The sequence below is a fragment of the Punica granatum genome, chromosome 5 (genome assembly GCF_007655135.1).
Source record: "Punica granatum isolate Tunisia-2019 chromosome 5, ASM765513v2, whole genome shotgun sequence".
Classification (NCBI taxonomy): Eukaryota; Viridiplantae; Streptophyta; class Magnoliopsida; order Myrtales; family Lythraceae; genus Punica; species Punica granatum.
Genome location: NC_045131.1, coordinates 9,419,769 through 9,433,141, shown reverse-complemented (window position 1 = coordinate 9,433,141; position 13,373 = coordinate 9,419,769). Strand labels below are relative to the sequence as shown.

The window sequence follows — 13,373 nt, the reverse complement described above, 5'->3', positions numbered from 1 at the left end:
CAAGAAAAAGGAAAATCGAATTGTGTGCAATTGTATTTTGGGCCCGAGTTATGGGCCCACCCAACAGGCCCAGATCAAAGATGGAGAATGAAACCGACCGAAAGGTCCAAAAGCAAAGGGCAGAAGCGTAATATCGCCTTCCCCGCGACCTCCATTGACCTAAATGCCCCCGACGTTCTCCGCTGAGCCGAAGATCTGTAATTCCCTTCTCAACCCTGAAAGCTTTCTCTCATCTCTGCCCCTGGCATTCCCTTCAATCTCCTTCTCTCTCTCTCTCTCTCTGCCCTAATCCCTATTTTATCCCTCTCCGCTCCCAATTTACCCGCCAAATTCCGTTTCCTTGTGATTCCTCCCCAACGACCTCTGCTTCACTATGTCGTCCACCCTCCCGCAAAACCCTAGTTTTGATCACGGGGCGATGTAGTCTCCGTGGAAGGTGGCGGCTTTCCCAGCTTCCTTGAGGACCCATTTTCGGATTCGCCTGGGATTTGAGCTTTCTCGCCCAATTTTCGTGTGAGTTTCAGCTTGGATATTTTCTTTGGTGTGATGAGCTGCTTAGAGAGCTGACAGTGGAAACTGTAATTTTTTTTTTCGTAGTTGCTGAAGGATCATTTCTTGGCCGATTTCTTAGTTACTTGAGAATCTTGAATCTAAGGTTGCATGTTTTCCGTGCCTATTCAGGTGCGTAAGATTGATGAATTGAAATTTGCTGCTTTCATTTATTCGTGAAGGTGCTGTTATGTATTTAGGAAGGATCAGAGATGGCTATAAGTGTTTGAGATATTTGTGTGTGTGTGGGTGGGGGGGCGTGCGCGGAAATGGTTGTTTGTTGGTCGAGAAAGGACTTTACTTTCAGATGATGTGTTCATCGCTTTTTCCGATGGCCTTCTTCTAGCTTAGTTTATATTGTGATTAGTGTTCGCTCTTTTGGTTCTTAGCATAAGTGACAAAAACTATGAGCACAGATCGCTATGGCGCCCACCCCATCAATATTTGGGGGAGAGGGTATGGGGCGGGCACGCAGGGATGGTGGTTTGTTGGTCAAGAAAGGAGTTCACTTACGGAGACTGTGTTTGTCGTTTTCTTCTATGACCATTTAACACATGTAGCTTATTTGGTATTGTGATTAGTGTTTCCTCTTCTGATTCTTAGCATGAGTGACATAGGATAGGAGAACAGACCAATATGGCTTTGGTTGTATGGCATTTTCTTTTGTATTTCTTATGTCGTCAATGCTTTTGGCCTGTTTAGGTGCGTTTCATTCGTGTTAGTTGGTGCTATAAAGATTTTATCTTTCAGCTGGAAAAAGTAATTTTAGCTGCGCAATATGGAATCTCAATAAATTTGTATACAATTAATTATGATCATTGGCTCGGTTGTACTTTTGGAAACTGTTTAAACCAGGATATTAACTTGTTTCCGCAGGCCAACTTTCGACACAGTTTGGGAGGAAGGTTTTTTGAGGATAATAGCTAGCATTGCTTTTGGGATCTTGAAGTGATTAAGACGCCGAGATCTGCTCTTGAATGGCGAACCAGGATTTGATTCTTGGCCAAAGTCATAACCTGGGTCAGAATCAGCATTCTCTTTTAGGCCATGATCATAATCTCGGTGTCGGCCAAAATCACGAACATCATCACTTGGGCCTGGGTCAGGCCCACAACCATGAGCTGGGCCTAGGCCCGACCCATGATCAAGAAGGGAGCAGCAGCAGCCATGCCTATGTGCACGAGAACGAGTTGCCCATGGAACAGAAACCTGACCACGAAGACCATGAGCTGGCTCAAAACCATGAGCTCACTTTGTTGAACAGCACTGATTTGGGCATCTCGGAGAATCAGGAGCTCGACGACAATCTAGAACTTGCTGTGGACCACAGCCAGGGAATGGGAACGGACCTTTCTGAAGAAACGGGCCTTGAGGCCACTGGGCTCATGGTCACTCCCCATCCAATTATCCAAGCTCGTGCTTGTGTGGCCAGCCCAAACTATGAGCTTGTGGTGGGTCAAGAGTTCCCTGATGTCAAGAGCTGCCGAAGGGCGCTGAGGGATACTGCAATCGCCCTTCATTTTGAGATCCAAACAATTAAATCTGATAAGACCCGGTTCACAGCCAAGTGTGCAAGCGAGGGTTGCCCTTGGCGGATCCATGCGGCGAAGCTCCCTGGAGTCCCCACCTTCACGATTAGGACCATCAATGGGAACCATAGCTGTGGAGGGATCACCCATCTGGGCCACCAGCAAGCTTCAGTCCAGTGGGTCGCCGAGTCCGTGGAACAGCGCCTGATTGAGAATCCAAACTACAAGCCCAAAGAAATCCTTGAGGAGATCCATCGGCTCCATGGAATCACCCTCTCATACAAGCAAGCCTGGAGAGGGAAAGAGCGAATAATGGCGGTAATGCGGGGATCCTTTGAAGAAGGATATCGCTTGCTTCCTCAGTATTGTGAACAGATCAAACGGACAAATCTGGGGAGTATAGCGGCGGTGTATGGGAATCCTACTGACAGTTCCTTCCAGCGGCTTTTCATATCTTTTCAGGCATCAATTTATGGGTTTCTCAACGCTTGTCGACCTCTGCTTGGGCTAGATCGGACGTATCTGAAGAGCAAATATCTCGGAACTCTGCTTCTTGCAACGGGTTTCGATGGAGATGGAGCTCTGTTTCCTTTAGCATTTGGAGTTGTTGATGAGGAGAATGATGATAATTGGATGTGGTTTCTCTCTGAGCTTCACAACCTCCTTGAGATCAATGCTGAGAACATGCCAAGGCTCACAATCCTATCAGACAGGCAGAAGGGAATCGTGGAGGGGGTGGAGGCTAACTTCCCCACAGCCTTTCATGGATTCTGCATGCGCCACCTGAGTGAAAGCTTCAGGAAGGAGTTCAACAACACTATCCTTGTCAACCTCCTCTGGGAGGCGGCCCATGCCCTCACCGTGATTGAGTTTGAGGCCAAGGTCCTTGAGATCGAGGAGATCTCGCAGGATGCTGCGTACTGGATCCGCCGGATCCCACCCCGTCTGTGGGCAACAGCGTACTTTGAGGGGACGAGGTTTGGGCACGTAACAGCTAACATAGTTGAGTCCCTCAACTCATGGATCCTCGAAGCCTCAGGGCTTCCAATTGTCCAGATGATGGAGTGCATAAGGAGGCAGCTCATGACATGGTTCAACGAGCGGAGAGAAATGAGCATGCAGTGGACCTCGACTCTCGTGCCCTCTGCTGAGAGGCGGGTTGCAGAGGCGCTTGAACGAGCCCGGACCTTCCAGGTTCTGCGGGCCAATGAGGCAGAGTTCGAAGTCATATCCCACGAGGGGACCAACATAGTGGACATTCGAAATCGATGCTGCAGCTGCAGGGGGTGGCAGCTCTATGGGCTCCCTTGCTCCCACGCAGTGTCGGCTCTCCTCTCATGCCGGCAGAACGTGCAGCGTTTCACAGAGAGCTGCTTCACTGTGGCGACCTACCGGAAGGCCTACTCGCAGACCATCCACCCGATCCCTGATAAGTCTCTGTGGAAGGAATTGTCAGCAGATGGAGGGGATCCTAACGGGAACAGGGCCCTGGATGTCATGATCAACCCGCCCAAGTCGCTGAGGCCCCCAGGGAGGCCGAGAAAGAAGAGGGTGAGGACGGAGGACCGCGGGAGGATGAAGCGGGTGGTGCACTGCAGCCGGTGCAATCAGACTGGACACTTTAGGACAACTTGTGCAGCACCTATTTAAGATAGTGGCAAAGTTAAGGTAGCAATTAGGAGACTGTTCATTCCATGGATTCTCTGTTTTTGTTTTTAACTATCGATTTTCTGTAGTCTATCACGAATTTAGGCTTCCGTAAGTAAATAGTAGGTAGAGGGTTGTCTTGCCTTGTCGTGGGTGAGTTCGAAGTTCCTCGATGGTCAGACGTCATAGATGTCATGGATTCATACGGTAATGGTGAATTGTAACCTGGTAATGTCTTGAATAATGTGACATTTTTGCCATCGAAATCTCTTCTTTTTTCTTCTTCTTCTTCTTTTTTTTTTTTCCCCTGTAGTAATGTGCATATCTTATCGAATCATTGCATGTTCTCTTAAAGATGATAGAAGGGTCCTAAATTATGAAATTAAGATAGTCGCGAAATATTCGAATTAAACGCTTTCACGAGTACGAGAAAGTGACATTTCTGGCTGTGCTCATTAGTCCATTATGGTCTGACTTTTGATTAGCTAGGAATCCGGACCTGGTTTCTCGTGGGTTTTTTGGATCATCCCATCCGAATCTGAATATGTGATTCGATGTCAACAAGGTCGGCCAATTTGTCGGCTCCTTGTTTTGCAACAAAAGACAAACAATTGGTTAATCATGTCAACAAAATTTATCCAAATTCGAGAATTACATCATCACAAAGCTCGAGTCCACTGATTTACGACTGCAATGTTTTTTTTTTTTTCCCTTTTTACTTGGATTCGGAGTTAAAGTCAACGAAACTTTAACTTTAACTAAGGAAGAAGACAAGGGTTTGTGGGCCCACCAGTTTGACTTTAAATAAAATAAATGGATATAGTAGATAATTGTGTATAATGAGATTGGTTGTTTGAATAAGATATGGGACCCACCAGTTTGACTTTTCAAATGTGTGTTTTGTTTTGTTGTGTAGAGTTAAAGTTAAAGTTAAAATCATGGTGATTTTAACTTCGAATCCAAACAGGGCCTAAGTGTAATCATGTCCAATATCTTCATAACCTCGCCAAGGCCGGGCACCACCACATCGTGGCCGACTCGAAAGCCAAGTTCGGTCTAAATGCAACCCAAATGAATGGACTCTGGCTCACCGATAGGTACAGACATTCGAAAATTTCGAATGATGAAATCCAAACTTCATACATGATCCCCGAATTTTCTATTTGGAGACTGGCGTGGGACAAGTTGGTTTACTCAATCAGTGTTATCAAAATTGGACTGGATATCAAACCGGTCGAGATATGGATTCAATCGGAATTTCGATGGGTGGGATCACATGTTTAATTACAAGATAAATAAATATTTATTATTTCAAGAAAATAATATAAAATAAAAGAAGAGAGATGAAACAACACTAACTGATAGAGATCCGTGTACGCTTTGAATCATCACAACGATGCATTCCACTTCGGAACCGCTCAAAAAGAAACTGTCAATATGCGCGAATTGGGGGAAGTTCTTCACCAAGTTCCAGGAGGAGAGCGTATACCGAATCCATCGTGACCGATACAGACAACACGGAGTGGGTGGAGAGAGAGAGAGAGGGAGGAGGAGGAGGAGGAGGAGAGCGGAACACTTTCTGCTCCTCCAAAACCGACCCCGAACCCGAAACACACAAAACAAAACTCTTCAATTCAGAATCCTCACCAAATCGATATCCGCCAAGCCCTGCCAAAGTACCTCACCAATCAAAAAACCTTGCCCCTAACGAACTTTTCTCTATGATCACCAACAGCAGCAGCGTCAACTCTCTGCTCGGCTGAGAAGGAAAAGCAACACACAGTATAAAAAAAAAAACATCGCCGCAGGGAGATTGATCTTCGGCCTACGCGGAGCAGAATGGGGGATTTCAGGGAATGACCTTGTGGGGGAGAGTGAAGCGGATGTGAGTTGGGAGCGAGTCGGGTCGAGGATCAGGCATCCATGGGAATGCTCGCCGGGATACCCAGACACGGGATTGGAACTCGCAATGGCGGATCGGGGACTTCCTCCGCGTTTAATCGGAACGAGGCAGAAGCAGAAGCAGAACTGTAGAAGTAGAAGGAAGAAGAATAAAAGCGACCGGGGGTGTTGGGGGGAGGAGGGGACCTGAAAACTGCCCGGGCTTTTGAGTGGTTCACGTGGGTTCGTTTAAAAATCGCCCGTGTTTTTAGATTCATCGGTCTATTTATAAATTATCGGTTTTAAGTTAGTTGGACCGGATATAGATCCGGTTTCCGGTCTGATCAGTCCAGCGGCCCGGTCCGGTCCTGTCTGATAACACTGTACTCAACTCTCATCATTGGACACTGATGTTGGTTGACCTCATCAGAGGTTGCATTCTGACGTGTCAATGATTGACCCTTCAAATTCTAGAAAAGTCAAGTCTGGCGGTGCCAGTCTTGCAGCTGAAGTTTCCTAGAAAAGTGCAAGTACAGGGCGTATTTAAAGAGTGTACTCACGATAATTTAAGTTGAGAAACTCCTTTGTTGAATTTGATTTCGTAATTACATTTTAAATTTTGTTCATTACGTAATAAAAATTAATTTTTTAAGTTAAAAAGATAGATCTCATACATAAATCTACATACAATTCTATTATACTCAATTTAATTTTTAATATTAAATTCTCTCAACTATTCATTACTTTTTTACATTTTTTTCTCATAATTCAACAATACAATCATTACAATCTAATTAAAATAAAAAGTAACTCAATTCAATTCTACAAATCATTCATTATACAATATCAATGTAACGAAACAAATATCACGATATTGATAATCTTTCATTAAAATACGGTTTGCATCTTTCATTAAAACAGGATGTGACCAAAAAATTCAACAATAAATGGAGTTTCCTAGAAATGCAGCTCTCCAAATTTTAGAAAAGTGACAATTTCGAAAATAACGAGGACTAGGAACCGTGCAAGTCTCTGCAACTGAAGTTTTCCTAAATTGATTTATATTTTATATATAATGAACTCAGCCATGTCTCTTCACCGAGAAGGCTTTCACAATGGCAGCAATCCTGAGCAAGATCAAGACAGAAGCTGAGGGAACATTGAGGCTACTCTGGAAGAAGATCGACCCGAATGATCTGAAACCCGGCGACCACATTTACTCTCATAGGCGATACGGTTTATACAGCCATCACGGTTTTGTCCCACTCTTCTCCCTATCAACATTTCACTTCTATAAGTAGTATTGGGGTTGAGATTATCGTAGTTTGCTAATAGAAAGTTAGGGATGTTTCAGGAATATATGTCGGGGATGGGTTTGTGATTCACTTTATCCAGACGGAGACCAAGAACAACGTCCTTCGGCTGCCCAAGGCCGAGAAGTTTGCGCACCGTCCTCCCTGCCCGAAATGCCTATACGATGAATACAAAGACCTAGGTTGGTAAATGATTAATTCGTAATTTTCATTAAAGTAAATTTTAGAGTTTTAGGAGTCTTCTTGTCTAGTTAGTCTTACATTGCGTTTGGTAATGAAATTAAAATTGATTTAATTTTATTTAAAGAGACTAAGATAAAAGTGATTGGTAATGTATATGAGAAAATTTGAAAAAGAAATAAAAAAAATAATGATTGTGTTATTAAATTGAGAAAAAGTATTAAAATTGAGGAAAATATGCTAAATAGTTGAAAGAATTTAGTATTAAAAAATTAATTTAAATAATAGATATGAAAAAGTATGAAAGGGAATTTGAAAAAAAAAGATAAAAAGTTAGCATTGTGTTGTCGAATTAAGTGAAAAGTTTAGTTAAGTTAAATTAAGTGTAATGTGTCTAGAATTATGTTAGTGTCTTTAGTTAATGGTGTGTTTGGTTTTAGAGTTTAGTAGAGTTGAGTTTTGATTTTAATTGAATTGTAATGATTATGTTATTGAATTATGAGAAAAATTGTGAAAAAGTAATGAATAGTTGAGAGAATTTAATATTAAAAATTGAATTGAGTATAATGGAGTTGTATGTGGGTTTATATATGCGGCCCACATTTTTTACTTTGAAGAGTTGATTTTCGTTGTGTAGTGAATAGAGTTAAAGTTTGAGTTAAAATCCTAAAATTCGATTTCGAAACTAAACGGAGAGAGTCTAGAAATATTTTATATTGTATTTAGTTTTAAAGTTTAGTTTTGATTTTAATTGATTTGTAATGATTGTATTATTGAATTATGAGAAAAAGTGTAAAAAAGTGATGAATAGTTTAGAGAAAATAATGATTGTGTTTTTGAATTGTGAAAAAAAGTAATTAATAGTTAAGAAAATTTAGTATTAAAAATTGAATTAAATGGTTAAAATAATTGAAGAAAAAAGGAAAAAGTAATAATTGTGTTTGTTGAATTAAAGATAAATAGAGTAGAGTTCAAAAAAGAATTGTAATTAAAACTGGTCTTTGTGTATAGAGTGTTTAAGAGTTATATATAGAATAAGTACAACTGGTCTTTGTAGAAAAAACGTAACTTGCAGCCGCCTTGATGAAAAACTTAAAAAAAAAAGTAAAAAACCTCTCTTATCCCTTTCTGTATTCCTCTGTTTCATCCCCAACATAGGTGTCGTCAGGACATGCCTCGACTGCTTCTGCTGCCACGAGGAGAAGCTCCACTCCATAAGGTACTTCGTGTACGGCGCGCCCCGAGTGGGGCTACTGCTGAAGAAATCGGGAACCTGCACGACGCTTGTGTCCAGCAGGACCGCCAATGAGGTTGTTGAGGAAGCTTACGAGCTTCTCCGGAGCCAGGGATTTGGCGAGTACAACCTCTGCCAGAACAACTGTGAACATTTCGCAACCTTCTGTCAGACCGGAAAGAAACTGTGCACGCAAATGTCGTTCTACCATGATCTGGAAGAGTGGGTCAAGAGACGGATTTCGTGACGTACTTGATCCAATATGCCAATTGTCGTCATCGCTTACTGGGTTTTGCAGCATGTCCATTATACGTTCCCTTTATCTTGCAATTTCTTCCCGTGGCAATTCAAATTCAACTTCTTATGATTTTCAGCATGAAAATAGACTCCTGTCTATATACATATAATTACAATAATCCCATATTATAATATGCATTGTCTAATAATAAATTACAAACATGACGATAGTATTCCTATTGGTAAGTTCAGATTTCCAGCATTCCTATGTTGACTAACATGCATTCCTTTGGACATCCATGGGTTGTTCCGGTATAACAAGAACTGATCCATGGAATTTTCGTCCGACGGAATTCAATCACTTACACGAGTCTTGTGTATTAAAAGATCCTCATCGGATGTCTAAAATTAATCACATTCGATTTTTTTTAAAACCGAAATTCACATCGTAAAACGTGGATCCAACTTAAAAGTGAGGTAGAATTTCCCTCCAAGAGTAAAACGGAAAGGGAATGGTGGCACTGATATTCTATGGTACGATTGAGTAGAGATGATGCTTTGTTTGGCAATGGAGTTAAATCATACTTTACTTCTGGATATAATTTAATTCCATAGCTTAACAGGATAAAGTCTGGTTTCAAAAATATCGGAATCGGTCGTTTACAGGGTAGCATTTGGGTATTATGAAAAATGCAGGGTACTTGGACCTGTACATCACTAATTTTGGACACATGTACGGCCCAGATCTTAACTAATATGATCTAATGTCTGAAAAGAAAACAATCATGATGATTTTTTTGCAGTCAATCGTGATAGAATCTTCCTTGTTTGGATAGGTAAAAATTTTAAAGTAAGATGTTCATTAAGAGGAAGGCAGGCACTAATATCTATACATATACGATAAAATAAGTAAATTTACAATATCTTTACTTATGATATCTTCTAAAACATCATTATCTATTTCGGTTACAAGATAAGACAATTTTAGATATTGTAGATATATAAGTATATATATATATATAAATAAAGTCATATATTATGTTTCTTTGTATTTATATTATATAGTTTCCATATATATATATTATAAATATGTTTCTATGTATATACGTTTTTACAAAGGAGCTATAAACGTGTTCGATCAGATGACCTAATAAATCACTCGGTTTCTTAATTGAATTTTCTAGAATTTTCTAGAATTTTTATTTTTATATTAATTTTTAATTGAAATTGTTTGTTTTAATCTTTAAAAGATATGGTATGATAAAATATTATTTTCTCTTTTTTGAGTTTTTAAATTTTTATAATAATTTTTACAAAAATATTTTTTTAAAAAAATTAACGATACTTTTTGAAAAACATAGTAAAATAGAATCTTTTTCTAATTTTTATATAAGATATTGTTGATTACAAAATATTTAATTTAAAAAATCATAGATTGATTAATTTTACAATATCCATATAACGGAATAGTTTTGAAACTTTTTAGAAGTTATGATCATCTATATAATATATATGATAATCTTGAATTTTTTGTTTAAGAAAAAAATGTAATATCTAATCATATAAATATGACTATAAAATAAGTATATATTAATATATGGTTATTTATAATAAAAATTTATTAATACATATATTTCTTTAATATATAGTCGTGTCCACTGTCTCAAATATAGACTAATTTTTGATTTTTTTTAAATTGAGTGAATATAAATGTAATATCTAATCATATAAATATAACTATCAAAATAAGTATATACTAATATATGGTTACTTATAATAAAAATGTATTAATATATATTTCTTTAATATATATATATATAGTTGCATCCACTATCTCTAATATAAGCTAATTTTTTATTTTTTAAAAAATTGAATGAATATTTTTATTAAAAATTGATATAATAGAATATTTTTGAAATTTTTTAGAAGATTTTATCGCCCGCATAATATTTGATAATTCTGAATTTTCTTTTTAAGTAAAATCAATATCTAATCAAATCGGTATTAATATTAAAATAAGCATATAATTATATATAAATAATTATATTTTTACTTGCTTTATTGGTAAAATTTAGTTAATAACAATCATATATATCTATTCTAATATAATATAATATAATATATTTTATTGATTGTAAATTACGATTTGTTACATAACTATATATTTTTATTAATTTTATTGTTTGAAATTAGCATATATATGATATATAATCCAATTTATAAAAAAAAATCACTTTTTATCCCGGGCGACGCTCGGGCTTCACAACTAGTTAATGGTACGAGTAGAGACTGGGTGGCTTTCATTTCCACACTTAAATCGGGCCATTCGGTTCTGACTTTCTAGCACTCATCTCTCTATCTAGCATCTGACTAGGAATTTGGAAAGACAACTCAGGATTTTCTATGGTTCCGGGACTGATCATAAGTCCCAGGGTGGAAGGCTTCACCAGGAACCATAGAATTCACGAGATAACTCATACTCTGCACTATCTTATTTCAAACTAAAATTGCATCAGCACTTGCAGCTATTTGCTCGAATTGCAATATTCGTGTAGGAAAATCCTATCTGCACAAATTTGAGTCTTTATTGAAGTAACCAAACATTTGCTAGATCGAACAATGGATTATCTGATACTCTGTAAAGAGAAACGATATATGCCAATGAAGGAACAAAAACCATATGATGTCCTCAAGATTCACGGGTCCCGCGAAGCAAATTCTAAGATAATTATGTCTCACAAAACAAATTCTAATAAAAACAGATTCGCCGTACAATGCCAAGCACAGAATTTAGATCTACCTGACAGGCTCTTTGAAATGAGAATCCATAAAAGAATCCTAACCTTGTCCTGTTGACCTGTCGTGAGAGAAAGGCCCGACAATGCCAGGAATCGGTTAATAAGTAGCGATTTTTTCAAGTTTCCTTAAGACTTCGTCCATGGAAGGCCGGCTCTCGGGCTCCATCTGGAGACAGTGGAACGCTAGCTGAGCCAATTTGAGAGCGGCCTTCAAAATACACCTACATTCCAACCGCGGATCAACCACTCTTGCCAATTTCCTTCTCGATACATATGGGCGGACCCACTCCACGATAAAGTGCTCCCCAGACGGCCGACTATGATCGTGTGCCCGTCTTCCTGTCAGTATTTCAAGCAGCACAACCCCAAAACTGTACACATTGCTCTTTGCATACAAATGCCCTGTTAAATCACGTTAGACATAAATCAAACTATAACTGCAAAACAATAAGAAATTACATGACGGGGCAAGGAATTGGCGATAATTTTTTAAATATATTTCGAGGCGGGTTATGGAAATTACCAGCTGCTATGTACTCAGGGGCAGCATAGCCATTTGTTCCAAGGACCTGTTTAGAAACGTGTTTTTTGTCATCAGCAGGAACCCTCGTGTTCAAGCCGAAGTCTGATATTTTGGCGTTGAAATCCTACAGCAGAATAAACTAAGCAAATAGAGTCTCAAACTGGACTAAACTCCAATATATGGCTAGTTTGAACTTTGAGCTGTACATATGTCCAATAATAAAATTGAAGGATGATATTGATTTGTGTTAGCAACAGATGACAAAATGAAAGTCGCGACAACATCTTTACCTTCTTAATTAAGACCTAAGCTCAATTTTTAAGGTTTGCTTTTTCGCCAAAAAAAAAGAAAACAAAGAATAATTATTGCTAGGCGTCTATGCAAATTCACGAGAATGAGGGATTTCAAAATTTCAAAAATCTTATCGGGATCAAATACATATTTAGTCGAAAGGAAAATCAATAGAGAAATCAAGCAAATGCAAGTACCCACAGCACAGTACAGACTTTGCTAATATATCACAGATACAAGAAAAATAGCAGCATTCTGCTACTATTCGCCTACAGAAGTTGGTTGCTAATCAAATAGACCTTACTCTGTCTAGCAATATATTCAATGGCTTGAAGTCCCTGCAAATAATTTGGTCTTCTAACTGATGTAAGTATGACAGGCAATTGGTAGCCTGCCTTGGCCATGGGAGGACCCCTCCCCACTGAGGTAGCCTTTGAAGACTCGACCGAAGCCTCCTCCTCCTCCTAGGAGCAAATCGGGCCAAAAGTTTCTAGTGACTTCCTGCAGTTCAGCCAAGGTGAAGACCCTAACATCGGGAGTGGGCACGATCTGCCAGTTAGCACACTTTCAACGGATATTCCTCCCAAGCTCCTTGTTTCCCCATCATAGGAAGATGATGTGCTGCTATACACGAGTGATTTATGTCCTGTTGTTGACCAGAACAAAGGCTAGACTAAAGTGAGCTGGGTAATGACACAACATATAAATCATCTTACTCTAACAAACTTGGCAAGGGAAGAGTATCAGAATTACCTGGTCCTAGATATCCAGGGAAGCTAGGGGTCAGATAATGAGGGGCGCCCCAGCAAATTCCCATTGTCAGTGAGCGCCTAGATTCAAGTATGTGAAGGGCGGTGAAGACCTACTGAATAAATTTGCAGTTCCATAAGAAAATTGGTTGAGCTTGGCATCTCTTGAATGCTATATCTAGATTCCTTTTGTTAACTGAAGCTTTGTGTACTAGCTCTTGCTTGAAGTTTGCAGCAGGTGCTAGGTGCTCTTATGTTGCTGCTATTTATATTGATCCTCAAAGGTTGCCCTGGCCCTTCACAATGCCAAGACATATGGGGTGACAGAGTTGTGGGAGATTTATTCCAGCTTGCACCATCCCCGAAGGTTCTCCTCAATCCCTGTTGTTGTTCTCAGCAATGGGCTCACTGAAGAAGGATACTACTTTTCAATTTCCTAACA

General features: G+C 39.3%; 2 protein-coding genes and 2 long non-coding RNA genes across 5 annotated transcripts; 2 read left to right on the top strand and 2 right to left on the bottom strand.

Annotated features, from left to right (window-relative positions):
• Nucleotides 1-194: 194 nt before the first annotated feature.
• On the top strand, nt 195-4,008 carry LOC116208500. 2 transcript variants are annotated; one of them, XM_031541986.1, is made up of 3 exons: nt 195-513; nt 598-681; nt 1,426-4,008. In XM_031541986.1, the coding sequence occupies exon 3, from the start codon at nt 1,527-1,529 to the stop codon at nt 3,726-3,728; it is 2,202 nt and encodes a 733-aa protein (XP_031397846.1). In that variant the 5' UTR covers nt 195-513; nt 598-681; nt 1,426-1,526; the 3' UTR covers nt 3,729-4,008. The 2 variants fall into 2 exon arrangements, with proteins under 2 accessions (XP_031397846.1, XP_031397845.1); XM_031541985.1 differs by lacking the exon at nt 598-681 and having other exon boundaries at nt 196-513.
• Nucleotides 4,009-4,950: 942 nt separating this feature from the next.
• LOC116208506 lies at nt 4,951-5,855 on the bottom strand. The gene is made up of 2 exons (XR_004157084.1): nt 5,587-5,855; nt 4,951-5,484 (listed from the first exon to the last, which is right to left on the bottom strand). It is a non-coding gene; the product is annotated as an uncharacterized LOC116208506 (long non-coding RNA).
• An 866-nt stretch (nt 5,856-6,721) lies between these two features.
• LOC116208939 lies at nt 6,722-8,580 on the top strand. Its single transcript, XM_031542516.1, has 3 exons — nt 6,722-6,860; nt 6,961-7,101; nt 8,258-8,580. The coding sequence occupies exons 1-3, from the start codon at nt 6,722-6,724 to the stop codon at nt 8,578-8,580; spliced, it is 603 nt and encodes a 200-aa protein (XP_031398376.1).
• A 3,696-nt stretch (nt 8,581-12,276) lies between these two features.
• On the bottom strand, nt 12,277-13,310 carry LOC116208507. The gene is made up of 2 exons (XR_004157085.1): nt 12,936-13,310; nt 12,277-12,828 (listed from the first exon to the last, which is right to left on the bottom strand). It is a non-coding gene; the product is annotated as an uncharacterized LOC116208507 (long non-coding RNA).
• Nucleotides 13,311-13,373: the final 63 nt, after the last annotated feature.